This window comes from Nicotiana sylvestris, chromosome 2, assembly GCF_000393655.2.
Source record: "Nicotiana sylvestris chromosome 2, ASM39365v2, whole genome shotgun sequence".
NCBI classification, from domain to species: domain Eukaryota; kingdom Viridiplantae; phylum Streptophyta; class Magnoliopsida; order Solanales; family Solanaceae; genus Nicotiana; species Nicotiana sylvestris.
In genome coordinates this window covers 22849726-22869238 of record NC_091058.1, presented here as the reverse complement: position 1 = coordinate 22869238, position 19513 = coordinate 22849726, and the positions used below count along the sequence as shown (strand labels likewise).

General features: G+C 35.7%; 1 protein-coding gene and 1 long non-coding RNA gene across 2 annotated transcripts; one reads left to right on the top strand and one right to left on the bottom strand.

Moving 5' to 3' along the window:
* Positions 1–1366: 1366 nt before the first annotated feature.
* On the bottom strand, positions 1367–11665 carry LOC138886491 (cysteine-rich receptor-like protein kinase 10). Its single transcript, XM_070167776.1, has 7 exons — positions 10584–11665; positions 5127–5258; positions 4897–5024; positions 4575–4785; positions 4208–4445; positions 2272–2422; positions 1367–1918 (listed from the first exon to the last, which is right to left on the bottom strand). The coding sequence occupies exons 1-7, from the start codon at positions 11428–11430 to the stop codon at positions 1562–1564; spliced, it is 2064 nt and encodes a 687-aa protein (XP_070023877.1). The 5' UTR covers positions 11431–11665; the 3' UTR covers positions 1367–1561.
* Positions 11666–12542: 877 nt separating this feature from the next.
* On the top strand, positions 12543–19307 carry LOC104211703 (uncharacterized). The gene is made up of 2 exons (XR_707210.2): positions 12543–12788; positions 15097–19307. It is a non-coding gene; the product is annotated as an uncharacterized lncRNA (long non-coding RNA).
* The last annotated feature ends 206 nt before the right edge of the window (positions 19308–19513 follow it).

Below are 19513 nucleotides of genomic sequence, written 5' to 3'. Positions count from 1 at the left end.
CACAACTTTTTGTTATTGAAAGATTGACTCTGACTTTTCAGCTTATGAGTCAGTGGACAATATGAAAGGATTAAAAGCATTGAAAAGGATGGGAGTGGATACTAATTAAGGAGAAGATATATTATTGGCAGTTGCTTTACAGGCTTTGAAACTTTCAAAAAGTAATTCAATATAACGTGTTTTTGTGGAAGCTCTTCTCCCATTTCCAAAAAATGTGGGGACCTTTCCGTTCTTTCGTTGAATGACTGAATCTATTACCACATCGAACTCTCTTTTATCTGTGACAGGATTTCAAACTTACAAACTTTTCTAAAGTTTGAAATTTTATTTCCTTATATTACAGGAGTGTTTATTATTTACCTCCGTTCCATTTTAATCCTCACTTCAGATAATAAAAAAACAATTGTCTCAAAATTATAGTAACTTCAGGAATTCAATACTAAATATGTTATTCATTTCCAACTATATGCTTAATATTAAAGAAATAGTAGTCCCTTTTTATTTTATTTTATCATGTAGCAATTTGGAATCACAGTGAGCTCAAGAATGTGGAAAGAAAATGGGGCACAAGAAGTAACATTGGGGTAAGAGTTTGCTTGGTAAGTGCTAGACCTAACTGTCAGTTGAGAATTATGCAGAGTTGATGCCTGGGCTAGGGGTCTCAAGTCGAGAGCTTAGCGAGAGAAGTAAAATATAGAGGCACAATTTGAAGCTTATGCGTTCAAGATTTTAATCTTTTTAATTTACTTGGTTCTAAATTAATAGTTTTTATATATAATAAATTTCTTAAGACAAATATAAGATTTGAAACCAAATTTGCGGTTAAATCTATGAACCGAATGCCCGTTTCGCCCCTGTTTAGAGGCCTTAAAGTAAGAAGTGAACCACCAGGTAAGTGACACATTAAAACTCCCTGATTTTTTTTGCTCTGCATCTGCAATCTGCTCCCACTCCTATCTTTTGCTTTCCCTGTTTTTTAAAGGGCACATCTTTCTCCAATTCTCACATACAAGCACACTGAAAGAATGCACACCACTTGTTCGACATAACGCTTGAGTAACGTATCTGTCTTTCCGGAGTTGCACCGACTTTTGGCATGCTAAGGAGAAAGCGTAGGGGTGATGTGGTTAGATTTCCAAGTGTTGTGACGTAGCACAAGTATTTTTTAGAGGAAAAAAAAAAGATTACCTGCAACTGGGATAAGCAGTCTTTTGGGTTTGAATCATTTGTTATGCTTGAGAAGGATCATCTCATGGCTGAACTGAATACACTGTTGAATACACTTGTTAAATTGAATTGTCTATGTACCACTCTTACTCTGAATTTCGTCCACCAGAGGGAGTACTATATACTAACTAAGGGGTCATTTAGTTCAATTTTATATTAGTATAATTATCTTTCAAACCAAAATAAAAGTAATATTACTTATGAATCAAGTTAAATCCTTGTGCGAAACACAAAATCATCAATTGTTCAATCTCAATTCTAAACTAATAGGAGTTGGAACAAATAAAAAAGTAAATAAGAAAACTTAGAGAAAAGGCTATTATGTCCAAGGATGTTAACGAGGATATAACTCAGTTATCGACGCCTCATTCCGTGATGAAGAAATGGATTTACTTTTGGCTGGTTCTCTAGAATCTGACATTCTTGAATTGTATTCTTGAACAAGGGAAGTCTCTGGGCTAATATCGTTGTGCATATAATATGCAGGCCCTGAAGGAACTGGAAGACTCAAAGAGAGGCTACTGAGCATGAGAACTACTGCAGCCATAGTTGGTCTATTTGCCACATTTTCTTGAACGCACAATAAAGCAATGTGGATACATCTCACTATGTCACGAACTAGTCCTGTGCTTCCCCTCAGCATTGGGTCTATAAAATTTGTAGTTGTTCCTTCGCGCCAGTTCGACCAAGCCTGCAGTTATAATTCAATTCTCAGAATAAGACGAATCATATATCATACTGCCTCCGGTCATAAGAGTATTCACAACCCTTAAGAAAAACACTAAACAGCCCTACTCATAAGAGTATTTGTATTGAAAAAAATATAAGAGTCTTTGTCTAAATTAAATCTTTATGTTTCTCTTAAACGTCTCACTTAATTAGCGTTCAACTTCTTTGAAAAAGAAAAAGTACTTTGGAATAAATTTACTTTACCAAAAGACTATATTTGGGAGGTAGAGAGAGTAACATATATTTCATATAACGCATGTAGCAGGTCCTGACTAGTTTAGGGTTGATGAAAACTTATTGGACCTGGTTACTTACATAGCTCAAAAGGTCTTCCACGGATTCTCCATTTCTAAAAGAAGTGTTTCTTTGGCCACTTAAAATTTCTAGGACTAGTACTCCAAAGCTGAAAACATCTGATTTGACTGAGAATTGTCCGTGCATCGCATATTCTGGTGCCATATATCCACTGGAAAACAAAAACAAGAGTTACATGACATTCGGCAACTTAGATATGATTCAGCTGTTAAAGTTTTTTTTTTTTTTTGGGTACAAATATATGTTTCACTTCACATGAACAGACTGAGGTAAAAAGGCCAAAAAATCAATTCTGAAGTTTATTGTCTAGAAACAGTGCGATCAGCCACTCAATAAGATGTCAAAACTGGGAACTCCTTGATGTTAAAATTCAGACCACATGTAAAGGCTAATAAAGAACTGAAACATTTTTTAATGAACTTAGGAAGACGCAGTAAAACGTTGTGCTGCAATTTACTGCAACAACAACAACAACAACAACTCAGTAAAATTCCACTACTGGGGTATGAGAGGGTAGTGTGTATGCAGACCTTACTCCTACCCCGAAGGAGTAGAGAGGCTGTTTCCGAAAGACCCTCAGCTCAAGAGAATAAAAAGACAAAAGGAGACAATATTAGTTTCACCACAGAAATCATAGAAAAAATAGAAACAACATGAAATATGCAAAGCAAAAGCGATGGCTAGTAAATTGGTCCCGCACTGAAAAGCGAAATAGTAAGACACAACATTGTCACTAGCTATCTTAGACAAAAACGCTACCAGACTAGGCTCACAAAGGTAGAAAGTAAGGCAAGGCTCAACTACCTCCTAACCTGTAATCCTAATACTCGATCGCCACATCTTCCTATCAAGTGTCATGTCCTCGAATATCTGAAGCCTCGTCATATCCTGCCTGATCACCTCTTCCCAATACTTCTTAGGTCACCCTCTACCTCTTCTCGTGCCCTCCACAACCAGCCGCTCACACCTCCTTACCGGAGCATCTGGGCTTCTCCTCTGAACATGACCGAACCATTTGAGCCTCACTTCCCGCATCTTGTCATTAATGGGAGTCACGTGCACCTTTTCCCTAATATCATCATTCCTAATCTTATTCATCCTAGTGTGCCCGCACATCCACCTCAACATCCTCATTTCTTCTACTTTCATCTTTTGGATATGTGAGTTCTTAACAGGCCAACATTCAGCCGCATACATCATGGCCGATCTAACCACTGCTTTATAGAACTTACCTTTGAGTATCGGTGGCACTATCTTGTCACACATGGCTCTAGATGTTAACCTTCACTTCATCCGTCCTACCCCAATACGGTGTGCAGATTGGGTATTTATGGTCTCCTGATGTCTGCTTTCTTTTTTCTGCCTTTCCTTAGTGAAAATGTATTTCACTGCAATGTGAAAACTCTTAGACCATTGATCTATTCTTGGCTGAACAAACTACAAGTTTGATAAGTTAAGACCTACACCTTATATTTTGCTGCCAAGAGATCATATGTAATTAACCTCTCTGAACAAGGAGAATTCATATGCTGATAAGAAAAAGGAAAAAGTTTGTTCTGGATAAGAAAAAATTTGTTCAAGACAAGATCAAGATTGTGCCTATTCATTCCCAGAACTGACTCTGGAAATAAATTTCATTTTCATCATCAGACAGTGCACCTTTGTTAATGACCAAATTGACAATAACTTTAGGTATATGACCATTCACCTCGAATAATTCAAATTCTAGACACAAACAAAGTCCTATTTCAACAAAATTGAGGTAACCAGTCCTGAAGAGATTACAATGACATGTTGAAAATTCAAGTCACATTTCAAGGGAAGATTTGCTTATGTCTCGATGCAGCTTTTATTCTTGTTAAATGTTTAAGAATTCTTCCCAGGCCCCGGCGATATGAAAAATAACAGTCGATCTAGTGAGAGTTATAAAACTTACTAGGTCCCAACAATTCTGCTTGTGCTGCCTTGAGTTTCATCCAGTGTAAATAGCCTTGCCATGCCAAAGTCTGAGATTTTAGGATTCATTTCAGCATCTAGTAGAACATTACTAGCTTTGAGATCACGATGAATGATTCGAAGTCTGGAATCCTCATGAAGATAAAGAATTCCCCTAGCAATGCCTCCTATGATTCTGGATCGCCTTTCCCAATCCAATTGCCTACGTTTAACCGAATCTGCTTTCTCATTGGACAAACAAAATAAATACTAATAAGCTTCATAATCTATAAAAAGTTTTAACTTCTATATACTGGCAGTGTAAAAGATTAGGGCAACTAAAGGATTTAAAGTTAAGCAGTACAAACCAAATAAAAAGTGGTCAAGGCTTGCATTGGGAACAAATTCGTAGACAAGAAGTCTCTCTATTCCATCAAGGCAAAATCCCAACAACCTAACCAAATTCCTGTGTTGAAGCCTGGCGACCAACAAGACCTCGTTTTTGAATTCTAGATCACCTTGGCCTGAGTCTGCAGACAATCTTTTCACTGCTACTTCTTGTCCATTTGGAAGCTTACCCTGAAGCAGACGAGCACAAATTGAAAGAATGATTTAATTATATACACTTAAAGAATTTTTACGCTATAAAACTTAAACTCATGCAACAATAAGTAAATTTAATATAATCACCTTGTACACAGGACCAAATCCGCCTTGTCCCAACTTATTAACATCTGAGAAGTTATTTGTTGCTGCTCTAATTGTAGAAAAATCATATTGCAGGGATTCTGCAGTACTAATATCATCCACATGTATACCTTCACCAACGTAGTAGTAATAGCACAGAACAAATTAGTGAAACATGGTCTTAATTAAATTCAACATTCCAAAATCATTGAAGGTTAATAAGCCACGCTTACTCTCTCTTTTGTTCACCAGCTTCCTCTTTCGTCTCTTCATCAAGATGACAGGAATACAAACAACAAAAATAACAACTGTGACAGTGGGCACAACAATAATGATGACAGTTCGTGCGGTTTTATCATCCTTCCCTAAAAAAATGCTTCAAGTTAGTCTTAGGTTAGCAAATACTTTTTCATGTAAAAGCATGATCTATCAGTGAGTATAATTCTGCTATGTTCAGAATTATTTCCCAATTAAAATTATGTGGTGATAATATTACTGATCATGATATGTTGGAGAAAACTTTCACCACTTTTCATGCCTCGAATATGCTCCTGCAGCAGCAATATCGAGAGATGAGATTTAAAAAGTATTCTGAACTTATCTCACATCTTCTTATAGCAGAGCAACATAATGGGCTATTAATGAAAAATCATGAAAGCCGACCTATTGGTTCTTGTCCATTCCCTGAAGTGAATGAGACGAACTTCCACCAAGCTAAACGTGGAAGAGGTCGTGGCCCCAGTCGTGGTCATGGCCGTGGTCGGGGAAGAAACCCCAATCATGGTAATAATAATGCACCAAAGAAGCCTCCTCACCACCAGCAGTGGAAAAGGAAGGAACAAAAGCATGAAGCGGTGCAAGCGCCAAATGCAGAAAATGCATGCTATAGATGTGGAGGAAAAGGGCACTGGTCACGTACTTGTCGTACGCCAAAGCACCTGGTTGAGCTTTATCAAGCCTCCCTGAAGAAGACAGAGAAAAATGCTGAAGCAAATTTTATTTCTGAAGATAATTTAGACTTCATGCATTTGGATGTAGCTGATTACTTTGCACTCCCAGAAGGAGAAATAAGTCATGTAATCGGTAGTGAATCTGTAGAAATGTAAATATTTTAATTTTTGTTGTTTGTAATAAATAGTATGGTTATGTAATTGTTGTACATAAATAAAAGTTATGCTTTGATAATGATGTTTACTATAATATATTTTATTTATGTTATTTTGAAGAATATGGATAACCCTCAAATTATGTTTGGATCAAAGACAAATCATGAAGATATTTGTGTTATTGATAGTGGAACAACTCATGCCATATTCAACGATCAGAAATACTTTTCTTATTTGCATAAGGAAAAAGCAAATGTTTCAACAATTTCTGGTAATATAAGTTTGATTGAAGGCTCCGGAAGAGCCATAATATTTCTGTCTAAGGGAACAAAACTTATTATAGACAATGCATTGTTCTCCTCCAAGTCCCGAAGAAACTTGTTGAGTTTTATAGATATCCGCCGAAATGGGTATCATGTTGAGACAATAGATGAAATGAACAGGGAATATCTTTGTATTACAAAGAATATTTCTGGCCAGAAATGCATTGTAGAAAAGTTACCAACTTTATCTTCTGGCTTATACTATTCAAAAATTAGTACAATTGAAGCACACTCTATCGTAAACCAGAAGTTTACGGATTCAAATACTTTTGTGCTTTGGCATGGCCGTTTGGGCCATCCCGGATCAATAATGATGAGACGAATTACTGAAAATTCGAGTGGGCATCCATTAAAGAACCTGAAGATTCTTACAAATGACGAATTTTCTTGTGATGCTTGTTATCAAGGAAAAATGATCACTAGACCATCACCAATGAAGGTTGATATTGAATCCCCTGCCTTTTTAGAGCGTATACATGGGGATATATGTGGACCTATTCACCCACCAAGTGGGTTGTTTAGATATTTTATGGTCCTAATAGATGCATCTTCAAGATGGTCTCATGTGTGCCTACTATCATCTCGCAACCTGGCGTTTGCAAAGCTATTAGCCCAAATAATTCGATTAAGGGCACAATTCCCAGATTATCCTATAAAGGCTATTCGCCTTGATAATGCTGGAGAATTCTCATCTCAAGCTTTTGATGATTATTGTCTATCAGTTGGGATAAAAATTGAACATCCTGTAGCTTTTGTTCATACTCAAAATGGCCTTGCAGAGTCATTTATTAAACGCCTGCAATTGATAGCAAGACCACTACTTATGAAAATAACATTGCCTACTACTGTTTGGGGCCATGCTATCTTGCATGCAGCATCACTTATCCGTCTCAGACCGATACATTATAATAAATATTCTCCGTCACAATTAGTTTTTGGTCATGAACCAAATATTGCCTATCTACGAATTTTCGGATGTGCTGTATATGTACCAGTAGCACCACCACATCGCAAGATGGGACCACAGAGAAGGATAGGAATATATGTTGGGTTTGAATCACCCTCTATTATTCGCTATAGAGGAACCATTGACAGGAGATTTATTTACTGCTCGATTTGCAGATTGTCGGTTTGATGAAACAAATTTTCTACAATTAGGGAGAGAGAAAAAGGAAATCAAAAGAGAAATTGTGTGGAAAGTTTCATCATTATCTCACTTTGATCCCCGTACCCCTATATGTAATCAGGAGGTCCAGAAGATCATCCATTTACAAAATATAGCAAATCAAATGGCAGACACATTTACTGATTTGAAAAGGATAACTAAGTCACATATCCAGCAGAGAATATGCCTATCCGAATTGATGTCCCAATAGGACCATCTACTAGCATGAGAGCTAATGAACCTAAAGCACGCCTGAAGCGTGGTAGGCCTTTGGGTTATAAGGATCGAAATCCTCGAAAAAGAAAATCGACAAATGATCAAAACGAAACTATGAAGGGATTCCCTGAAGAGACCCAAAATCTGATTAGTTCTGAGATTCCTGAAGAAATCAATGAACCCGAAGCTCATGTGAGTGAAGAACTTTTAATAAGTTCAACCGGTGATGTGATTAATTTAAATCGATCTGAAAGTGGTGGATAATATTTTTGTATATAATGTTGCACTTAATATTATGCAAGATAGTGAGGATCTTGAACCTCGATCTGTCGAAGAATATCGACAAAGATCTGATTGGCCAAAATGCAAGAGGCAATTCAATCGGAATTAAAGTCACTTGCTAAAAGAGAGGTCTTTGGACCAGTAGTCCAAACACCTGCTAGTATAAAACCAGTTGGTCATAAATGAGTTTTTGTGCCAAAAAGGAATGATAAAAGTGAAGTTGAAAGATACAAAGCTCGCCTTGTTGCACAAGGATTCTCACAACGACTTGGAGTCGATTTTGATGAAACATATTCACCTGTTATGGATGCCATAACATTTCGATATCTCATCAGTTTAGCACTGCATGAAAAGCTTGAAATACATCTAATGGATGTAGTTTCAGCTTATCTGTACGGTTCACTTGATAGTGAAATTTATATGAAAATCCCTGAAGGATTTAAAATGCCTGAAGCGAATTTAAAATCTCAGGAAATTTATTCAATTAGATTACAAAGATCTTTATACGGTTTAAAGCAATCTGGGCGCATATGGTATAATCGCCTTAGTGAATATTTGTTGAAAGAAGGTTACATAAATGATGTTATTTGTCCATGTATTTTTATAAAGAAAATGGCATCATAATTTGTTATACTTGTTGTTTATGTTGATGACATAAATCTTGTTGGAACTCCAGAAGAGCTCCAAAAGGCAATTGAATATCTTAAGAAAGAATTTGAGATGAAAGATCTTGGAAAGACAAAACTTTGTCTTGGTCTGCAAATTGAACATTTAGCAGACGGGATCTTTATCCATCAATCTGCCTATACAGAAAGGGTCTTAAAACGCTTTTACATGGACAAAGCGCACCCATTGAGTACACCAATGGTTGTTCGATCACTTGAAGTGAATAAGGATTTGTTCCGACCTCCAGAAGAGGACGAGGAACTCCTTGGTCCCGAAGTACCCTATCTCAGTGCAATTGGTGCACTAATGTATCTTGCTAATGCTACAAGGCCTGACATAGCATTTTCTGTTAATTTACTAGCAAGATATAGTTCTTCTCCTACACGGAGACATTGGAACGGGATTAAGCATATATTGCGATATTTAAAGGGAACTCTTGATATGGGTTTGTTTTATGCTAACAAAGATAGTGTAGACCTTGTCGGTTATGCAGATGCAGGTTATTTATCTGATCCACATAAAGTTCGATCTCAAACCGGCTACGTATTTACATATGGAGGTACTGTCATATCATGGCGCTCCACAAAGCAATCTATTGTTGCTACTTCTTCAAATCACGCTGAGATAATAGCTATTCATGAAGCAAGTAGGGAATGCGTATGGTTGAGATCAATAATTCATTTTATTCGAGAAAAATGTGGTTTGGAATGTGAGAAAAGACCCACAATTTTATACGAAGACAATGTTGCATGCATAGCCCAATTGAAGGGAGGATTTATAAAAGGAGATAGAACGAAGCACATTTCACCAAAATTATTCTACACACACGATCTTCAGAAAAGTGGTGACATTGATGTGCAACAAATCCGTTCAAATGATAATCCAGCAGATTTATTCACTAAATCTTTGCCAACTTCAACTTTTGAGAAGATGGTATACAAGATTGGAGTGCGGAGACTCAAATATTTAAAACAAGGTTTTCATCAAGGGGAGTAAAATACGCGATGCACTCTTTTTTCCTTACTAAGGTTTTTTTTCCCATGAGGTTTTCCTTATAAGGTTTTTAATGAGGCACATAGCAATGCGTATTACTAAATATGTGTACTCTTTTTCCTTCCCTAGGATTTTTTCCCACGTGGTTTTTCCTAGTAAGGTTTTAATGAGGCACATTATATTTTAATGAACATCCAAGGGGGAGTGTTATAAATATATTATATTATGGATATTCATTTAGTACTCCGTTGTAAATAAGCTTCCTGAAGAAGCTTATCCATATGGGAATCCGCCGTAAATATATTTATCTATTTAGTATTCTATTGAAAATAAGTACCTAGTTATGAATAAACATTACTCCCGGTAGAAGATTATCCATACCAGGTACAATGAGTTTATCCTTTCAATACTCCGTTATGGATAATCATTACCCATAGTAGAAGATTATCCATATCTGGTATAGTAGCAGCTTACACAGCAGCTTCCTTTCTTCTGTAAATAGAAGAGATTTCAGTTCATTATGTACATCAATTTGAATTCGAATAATATATCAGTTTCTCTCTATACTTGTCTTTACTTTACCGTCTTTATTTTATAACAAATTATAGATAGATATGCACCTTACATCTGAACTTTTGTCGACTTGCAGTATTCTAGAACAATTTTTACGCTCTCAAATCACAGATAATTGGGATCAATATCTTGGAAAAACAAGTCACTTAAACTACTAGAACGTGTTAAAATACACTTATGGTATAAACGTTCTTTACACAGTTAAATTGAATCTCAGCCACTCCTCTTGGAGAACAGCTATGGGGGATCTGGATCTTCTTTGCAATTGAGGCCGCTCAGGCCAAAATAAGAGGCTAGACTTAGCGTATCCCCAGAAGCTGAATACAAAGATGAAGTGGCTAACAATTCCATAAAGATTTCAAATACCTGGTTGTGGCAGTGGCGGTGAAGCTGGTGGTGGCAGTGGCAACGAGGCAGGTGGTGGCGATGGCGGAGCTTCAGCAAATGACTCGTTGAAGAAAGAGTAAGGTTCATACCGAATAATGCAGCTGGGCATCAAATAGTAGTTTCCCCGCTTTGCATAACACTCACAACTAGGTAGAGTTTGATAGCCAGTGGTCAAACAATTGAAGCAATCGTCAGCGGATAAATCGGCTGTGCACTGTACAAGTACATATATCCTCGCAAAATCAGGGGCATTAGTAATATTAGCAGCAAACTTACGCTTCCCACCCTCTGAAGCTCGACTTCGTAAATTTTCCAACACGGGTGTCAAATATCGGTTAAAGAACAATTGCGGGTTCGAGAAATTTTGGTTGTAATAATAAATTTTCTGTGGGTCTGTTGAGACTGTGCCTATGAAGGACTCATTCGAATATCTTATCAGACACTTATCATAAATACCAAAGGCGGATTTCTTTTGAGGACATAGCTCTAAAATCAAGCGAGTTGCATTTTTTATACAGTCACGGCATGTTTGTAAATCGACATCTCCTCTACACTGCGCGATGACACTAACCTTGTCTGGATCTTGGCCTATGGAAGTATTATAAAACCCATCACTATCTATGTTACGTGAAAGAGAGGAGAGGACTGTGTTAAGGTTTGTGCCATATGCACCATTCGGAGAGTACTCTGTCTCATTACCTTCACATGGCGATTGAAAAGCGAAATTAGGCTGTGCTATGCTGAGGTAGAAAAGGTAGTAAAAGTGGAATATTAGAATGATCCCCAGCCATGTCAAGAAACTCATATCTGTCTTTCCCATCCACATCTACTCAAAAGCTAGCTAAACGTGGTATAAATAGAATGGCTGTGCTCATTTTGTTAGGAAGATTCAATCTGATTTTTCAGTCTTTGAAGTCTTCACAACTTTTTGGTATTGGATTCTGACTTTTCTGCATTTGAAGTCGATGGAAAATAAAGGAGAGTTATTGAGAGGTGCTTTCTAGGCTTTGAAACTTTTGAATAATCGAAAATTTTCAAAAAGGAATTTAAAATTACGCGTTTTTGTGGAGGCTCTTACTTCAGTTCCACAAAATGTAGGGACCTTTCACTTCTTTCACTACATTTATTACACATCCAACTTTCTTTCATCTATCGCCATGAAGGACCATGTCCTCCAACGGGTCAAATGATTTTGTGGGTTTAGTTTTATGACCCTGTCACTTTTCTTACATAGAAAATTTACTTTTACATACATAAGATATGTATCTCTTTTACACATAAGCTAAATATGTGTTCCCTATATTACAGGGGTGCATAGATCTTTCAAACCTCTTAAATAGGATAGCGTGTTTAAAATGCAAGAAACTTTATGTTAATAACTGGTAGTATATCTTATTAACCGATATGTAATCATTTCCGATTTAAGAGGTTTTAGGACTGAATTGTCCTGCCATTGGAGTGTCCAGTTCAAGTATTACACTGTAACCAACTGATCAGCGCATAGAATCCCTTTTTGGCCCAATGGTTCGAAGCCTTAGTTAATTTCGGAAAAAGGCCAAAAATGTCCGTGAACGGTTAGAAATAGAATAATTTTATCTTCCATTTATTAACAAAGTAGCTCATTTATACCCTTCCATGTCAGCAAAAATCAGATTTCAATATTATATTCGTGCTGAGATGGAACTCCACCTGGAACCCCCCCCCCCCCCCCCCGACTTTTATTTTAATACTAGAACTAGAAGGGCTATATTTTTATTGACCCAATTGCAAAACTAATAAGTATCCTAATAGTACCATTTCTCGCAGAAGGAAATTCAATTAATAAAAACTATCCAACAGCAAACTTGTTAGTTTGATGCTTATTTAGACACCTGTATAAGAACTTATTCTAATATCTGCTCCTTTGTTAAATAACTGAAATAGTTTCAAAGTGCGGAATTTTATATTTCTATATTGTAGAAGAGCAAGACTTTCCACGTCTGTTTGGAATCTTTTTAAAGAAGACTTCAGTCATTTCTCATCAACTATATACATGCCCTTTTATGCTCTTTCCAGATATACGTATATGTTTTTTGCTACTTCCACATGTATGCTTTTCTTTCTCTTTCAACATATTCCTTAGCAAAGCACACACAAGAAAAGGCATCAGGGAAACGATCCATCACAAGACCAATTCGAAATCAGGTAAAAAATCCTTTTTGAAGTTCAGATTTGAGTTTAATTCAAAGTTATTTTGCTCGATTATTGCTCTGTATCAGCTTTGCTCCTTAGTTTCTAGCTTTTAATCCATGCTTTTTGGTTTTGACATTTGTTGGCCTGTGATTGTGTTTGTACCTGTGATTTGTGTTGAATTTTCCCGGTTTCTCTCTCAAATCTCTTGAACTTTCAGGTAAATTTCTTAGTCTTTAATATCAATTTTGGAAATTTCTGAGTTAGGGTTTTGATAGATGAAATTGGGGAAATATTTTTTTTAACAGACACTGCTGTGTGAATAAAACATGGGGTTTTGATATTTGATAAAAATTTGCTTTTCCTTTGTGTGTGTGTGTTTGGGAGTGGAATACAACATGAGTTTTTGATATTGAAGTTTTTTGTTTGTTATGTGGGTTTGTCATTGAAGTGTTTATACATTTCAGTCTGTAAATTTTTTTTTTGTTCTTGTGCTATTTTTTCGTGTTTACTTTTTGTGTGAAATGGTTTGGTAGTTCGGTTTGGAAAAAGGAGGTGAAGAACCACTATCGAATTTCTGAAATTTAGAGGTTTGGAACATGAAGGTTAATGCCTCTCCTGATTCAGATTTTTGATATAACCAAAATATTAAAGTACTACATCAACAACATAGCCAATATAGTCCCACAAGGATAGACATGATGTTTTCGAATCATATGAAAAGAATATGATAAGAATGTTATTTGCTTTCAAAAGAACTCGAGTCACCCAACTATAGGAGTACACAGAAGATAAATCTTTAGTACAAAGCAAGTTACATCTGTAATTGGCAGTCTTCTACTTCCTCCTCCCGTCCGTCCCTCTGATTTGCACTCGCAAATGTATATTTCCTTTTGACCTCCTATGAAATGCCCTTCTCTTGATAAACGCTAAAAGAATATAACCACATGAGAGGACAAACAAAGGAATTATATACTCCCTCTGTTCCAGTTTATGTGAACCTATTTCCTTTTTGGTCCGTTCCAAAAAGAATGAACTCTTTCTAAATTTGGTAACAATTTAGCTTAAAGTTACAACTTTACCCTTAATGAGAAGCTTTTATAACCACACAAATACTCTGGGCCCCATTTGAACTTGTTTAGGACCACAAATTCCAAAAGTCTTCATTTTTTACTTAAACTCCGTGCCCAGTCAAACAGGTTCACACAAATTGGAACGGAGGGAGTAACTAGAAGCTGACCTGTGAAGGTCCTTGATGTTTATCAGGGTGTCACTTCAAAGCTGATAAACGGAATTGCAAAGGAAGGTCATAGTGTCTCTAATTTTCAAGTTAGGGTTTTGATGGATGAAATTGGAATTTTTCTTTTTTCTCGGAGATGAATTGAAATCAAGAAAACAAATTCAGTTTGTTAAACTACAGAAATCAGTTGATTTTTTATGTCTGCAAAGAACAAGAATGGATACAATTCTCTGTGATAAACTTCTTCAAGAAATATTCCACCGCCTTCCTCCGCCGTCCTCCGCCTCCGTTTCTTTCTTTGCTCTCTCGGTTTACTGTCTCTGTTACAATCTCAGACACCATAGATTCCTCCGACCATTTACTGTTTTCAATCTCTTCATCTTGTCTTAATCTCAAGTACCTTTGATTCTTGTGATTCTAAGTTGAATTTGGAAAGTTTTTTGTTGTCTGGAATTAAAGCATGAGATAAGGGTGTTAGTTTTTTATGGAGAAATTGCAAAAAGATGAGAACTTTAAAGTTGAAAAGCTGTGAAAGTGTTGGTGATCAAAGTTCTTTTTTAGCATTTCTTTTCTTGAATATTTGGAGGGTTTGAAACAATGGAATTAAGAACTTGTAGAGCAATTGTTGATGGGGTTTTGTTAAAATTGGCTGAAAACTGTGGTATGTTGAATTCTTTGTTGATATATGATGGTAGCAGTAAAGACGAGTTGCTTCATTTCTTGAGTCAAGGCAAATGTTGTACTAATTTACAGAAGCTTGATTTAAGATTGCCTCTTATCTTGATAATAGTCATTTGATAACTGCTGCTGAAAATTTAAGGAGTTTGAGGTTATAATTAGAGTGGAATTACTTAAGCATGAATGATTTTGTTTCTATTTTTTTCTTTTTCTTTTTGTGAATGGGATGAAAATGGGTTCCTGATATAAGCCTTAATGCCTCAATCAATGTGTGATGGCTGAAATTAATTACTTAGAAGACAGTGTGGAAATTACTGGTATTGGAAGTATTCGATTTCGAGATCATTAGTCTCAAATATTAATAACAGGCAAGATCATTAGTCTCAAGTCGTTATTACTTTTCAGTGTTCCTGAGAATTTTTGGAGTCCAATGGGTTATGCCAGGAAGAATAAAACATGCTCTATGCAGCTGGTATGCATTACCATTTGCTAGCAAGCATACTATTGGAATGCAGTTCCTACTTGTATTCTCTGGAATACTTGGCTAGAGAGAAACAAATAAGTATTTTAATGAGACGACTGAAATCTAGATGCTGTAAGACAGTAAGAGTTTTTATTTGTGGTGTAGGAAGAATTTTAAATCTGACATAACCTCATTGTTGGATCTTTTGAATTCCTTCGATATATATAGGCAAGACCTCTCTTCTGATATTCTCTTATAAGTACCTTCTTAGTACTCATTAACACAATCTTTACTGTTTCATCATCAAAAGAAAAAAGAAGAGAAAACGGATAATTGACTTAAGATAAGAATAAGATAGTGTCTAATTAATAGTCTGCACAGTTTGATTGGGTTGTACATGCTGACTAGCACTTTCTTTATGTTGTTTCCTATTATTTATTAAAAAAGAGGATTAAAGCAATGTAGCGATTCAAAGCGAGGGTTTATTGCTTTGTAGGTCAAGCCATGCACTTCAGTTAAATGACTTAAGTGAATTAAACAAAAAACTGTCGGTTCTTTAAAGCTCAACTTTGAAGAGTTGGAATAAAATCGGTAATCATATATTGGTGAATTCATTTATTTATTGCGTTTTGATTATTATATTACTAATGCATCTATGTTTGGTTTTAATTTTCTGTAATTGTGCACTTCACTTGAAAAAAGCATGTGCTTCGCTTCCTGTTTTCGCTTCAAGCTCCACGGGACCTTGTCGCTTTTATGTGCTTTTCGCTCTTTAAAATACTTATCTGTAGGAATTGTTTTCTTGGGTGTGCATGTTGATTAAGTGAAAGTTTAAGTTTTCTGTTTATCAACTTAAAAGAACGAACATAAGACTTCCACAATTTGTGAGTGTTTTTGGTATAGAGTAGTCCAGAGTCTTTTCTTTCATGGATTAATATGGAGTATTTCAGATTGTTGATTGTCGCCGCATTATGCGTGACTTAAGCTCGTGGACAGTGTATTATGTGTTAAAATTGAATAGAGTGTAAATGTCCTATATCTAAGCACACGGACTATGTAAAAACAAAATTACTTCGTGTTCTGCGCTGTTATATCTCGAGCACATGTTTAGCCTACAATTGCCCTAATTGGATCGTGTAATTTGCTTATTCTATATTGGTGCTCAGTGGCGGAGTCAGAAATTCTAACAATGGGCCACATATGCCATTTAACCATGTATTTCTCTAATGCTAAGAGGATTGAAATTCTATATTTGTATAAACAAATTGTTTTTACCCTATTTATGCAGTGTAGTTTTCTGGCAAGGGAGAATTTAATTGAATCCCCTTGGTTGTGCTCGAAAATGATTGTTTTGAAATGTAATCTTTTTCTGAAACCAAAACACAATTCAAACACTCAGGCACATTATCTCGTGTGTTCATCGTTAGAATCATAAAATTTGTATTGCATTTGGAGCCACAAAACAACAGTAAAACAAAACAACAGTAAACACACATAGTTAAAAGACTTAAATTATACATACAACTCTATTCTTCTTTGCAAAAATAAGCAAAATTAAAGATAGGTGGGGATGAAGTGGAGTACTAGACGTAAAACTAAAAGAATGGACATTACCAATGTTAAGAGAAGAAATTGCAAAAAGATCAGGCCTTGAAACGATCAACCTTATATGTGCTGGTAAATTCTTGATAGGGTGGCCGCTTGCTTACTTCTAAAGCAAACCAGACTGAAGACAGTAGAGAAAGACTTTTTCTTACGTTATCCAGAATGCGATGCCCCAAGGCAAGAAAGTAGCAATCGGCTTTCAATCCTATGAACATGGTTGTTCTATTTTACTCCTTACAGTCTAAAGTTCTTTGTTTTCCCAATAAATGAGAAACCTCCTAGGTAGTGGTGCACACTTCAAAAAATGATGGGTATTGAGCTCGTCCTTTTATCCTTCTCTACTTAAATACTAGGGTGTGATAGTTTTCAAATTCACGTGTGCCTAATCCACTCATGACAAGCTGACACTTACCACTAGACCTAAGCTCTCGGGCTAAAGTTCTTTTTTCAGCCTCTTGTTCTGTCTTTGTTAGTAATATCATTCCCAGTTCTGTACTTCTTATTTTTTGTGTGTTTTGCTTCAATTGCTTGCAATTTTACAACCAATCAATTGCTTAACAGAGATTTCACTAATTAAAAGTGGCAAAATAATTCATCTTTAACTTTGAGCAACCACTTGAGCAGTAAGTACTCAGTGACTGCTCTATGATGCCAAAAACCATACATAAATCAGAAGAAAGCAAATACTTTGGGGTGGTTTTAATATCCAGAGAGAATGTTGCAGTGAGCTTTAAACAATCATGAGTTAACTAAGAGAAATCAAAAGCTTTCTTTCATCGATCGACTATTGCAACTCTGAATCATATTGCAAATTATATGTATAATAAACTCATGTGTGGTGCAGCTTTTTGTGAAAGAACTGCATGAACTGGAGTTGCACAGTTGCTGATCAAACCGACTGTAAGAAGTGATTGCATATATTCTTATGATCTTTCAATTAAGGGGTGGAAAAATAACAATTCCATATTCCGAAAATGAATTGGTTCTACAATTAAGGGGTGGAAAAATTAGTATATTTAAACTAGAACATCACCTCAACTCATAACAATTCCATATTCCGAAATGCAACAGAAAGATTTACTTCTTGCTGAATGTAATTTAGTATGAAGTTCAGTGGTCATATGAACATGTTAACATAACAAGTGAGCAAATGCTAGCTAGAAGAATTTAGTAGGTAACTTTTGTTTTACCCAAACCTTGGGTGTCAGGTTTTTAGTATAAATTTGGGCAAAGCTGTCATAGTGCCATGTATGATTTGAATTGGATATGGGTAATTGCCAAAACTTTGCTTCTAGATTTTATGATGTCTGAGAATTTTGCAAGCTAAAGAAGCCCACCTTTATGATTGAATCACTGCTTAGTTGATGATACGAAAGGTAATTCATATTTAGCCCATTAACCTTCCTTTATCATTCAATTCTTACATAATTCAGTTTTAAGAACATGATGACTGATATTTAAGTAGTTGACAAAGGTACCACTGAGGTACCATGCCCACTTATGTCAAATGAAGTCCTGCTTTCTTGCAAAATATTCTGTTCTTGACCCCATGAAGCTTTTCAACTTATTTCTGTTATCATCTTTACTGGCAAAACTATATGTACTAGCTTTGGCTTGCTGGCAAATGAAGTGCTGAGTTTATATATTGTAATTTTTGTTCGTTTCAAATCTCAATCTTTTAAAGGTACATAGTTGATGTTCATCCGAATTGGAAAGTTAGATGCTGCAATGCTAAGAAAATTATCCTCTATTTGAAAAAACACTATAACATCGTTTGGTGTCTTTAATTGTGCTTTTCTCTTATGCTAAATATTTCTTGGGATATTGGTGTTTCATAAAGATTTGCTTTGCATGACTTAGTTTAATCCTAGGTAAAATATTGACTCGAATAACTAACGAAAACAATTGCAAGATTTTTTTCAAATTTCAAAGGACACATAGTGACCAACTGCTAAGTTAATTGTTGATCAAATCGCTTGCGCCAACTAGGGCTTCTACCTCTCAAGGGTGCTAACTGTGTCAAGGTATCAATTAGACCGGCTACAGTTGACAATGATGATGATCGCTCCACATATAATGTAGTTTATGACGTAGGGCTTCTTGCTTCATATTCAATTGATATCATTGGAGAAACTACTCCTGCATCAATACTCAATTTTGGTATCATTAATATTTTTTTTTTAATTGTAGAAATTATTTTATAACAGAAATTGGGGAAGACTGTCCAGCGAGTATTGCGAATCTTTACCTTAAATGTGTTGGATTTTTTTTTCATTTTTGTAGTGATTACTGTTTCCTCCTCTACTATTTGTTCTGTCTAATTTTCATATTCATTCCTTTATATTCCTAAATTTCTTAATTTAGATCTATGTTATTTCTGGTGTGTGCTTTATTTTGTTAAATTATGGTAAGTTTTCTTTTATCTTGCTTTTTTCTTCCTTCTAGATGTACCCTGTTAGTAAGTGTGACGTACAACTTGTTCACTTTTTGGATTCTTTGATTTTGTATTATAATCATTCTGACAATCTTATGTTTGCTCATTATTATATTATAATGTGTTATAATTGCAGATTACGTCTAGATGGTTTCTTTTTGCTCATCTACTTCTTTATTTGTTGTATGTCTCCGCTGAGTTTGACTTGGGGATTCTATTCGCTATGGCTGAGTAAGTAGTGTCTGGAAAATTGTCACATCGCAAATATCGATCTACTTACCATTAGCATATACACCTAATCATCGAATAATTATAAATAG

Excerpts from the sequence above, each read along its gene's own strand:
- LOC138886491 (XM_070167776.1), bottom strand. The coding sequence starts at position 11,430 with ATGTGGATGGGAAAGACAGATATGAGTTTCTTGACATGGCTGGGGATC. Across the intron at positions 5,025-5,126 it reads GCTGGTGAACAAAAGAGAGA|GTATACATGTGGATGATATT; the intron begins GTAAGCGTGGCT and ends ACGTTGGTGAAG. Across the intron at positions 1,919-2,271 it reads TGGAAGACCTTTTGAGCTAT|GCTTGGTCGAACTGGCGCGA; the intron begins GTAAGTAACCAG and ends TTATAACTGCAG.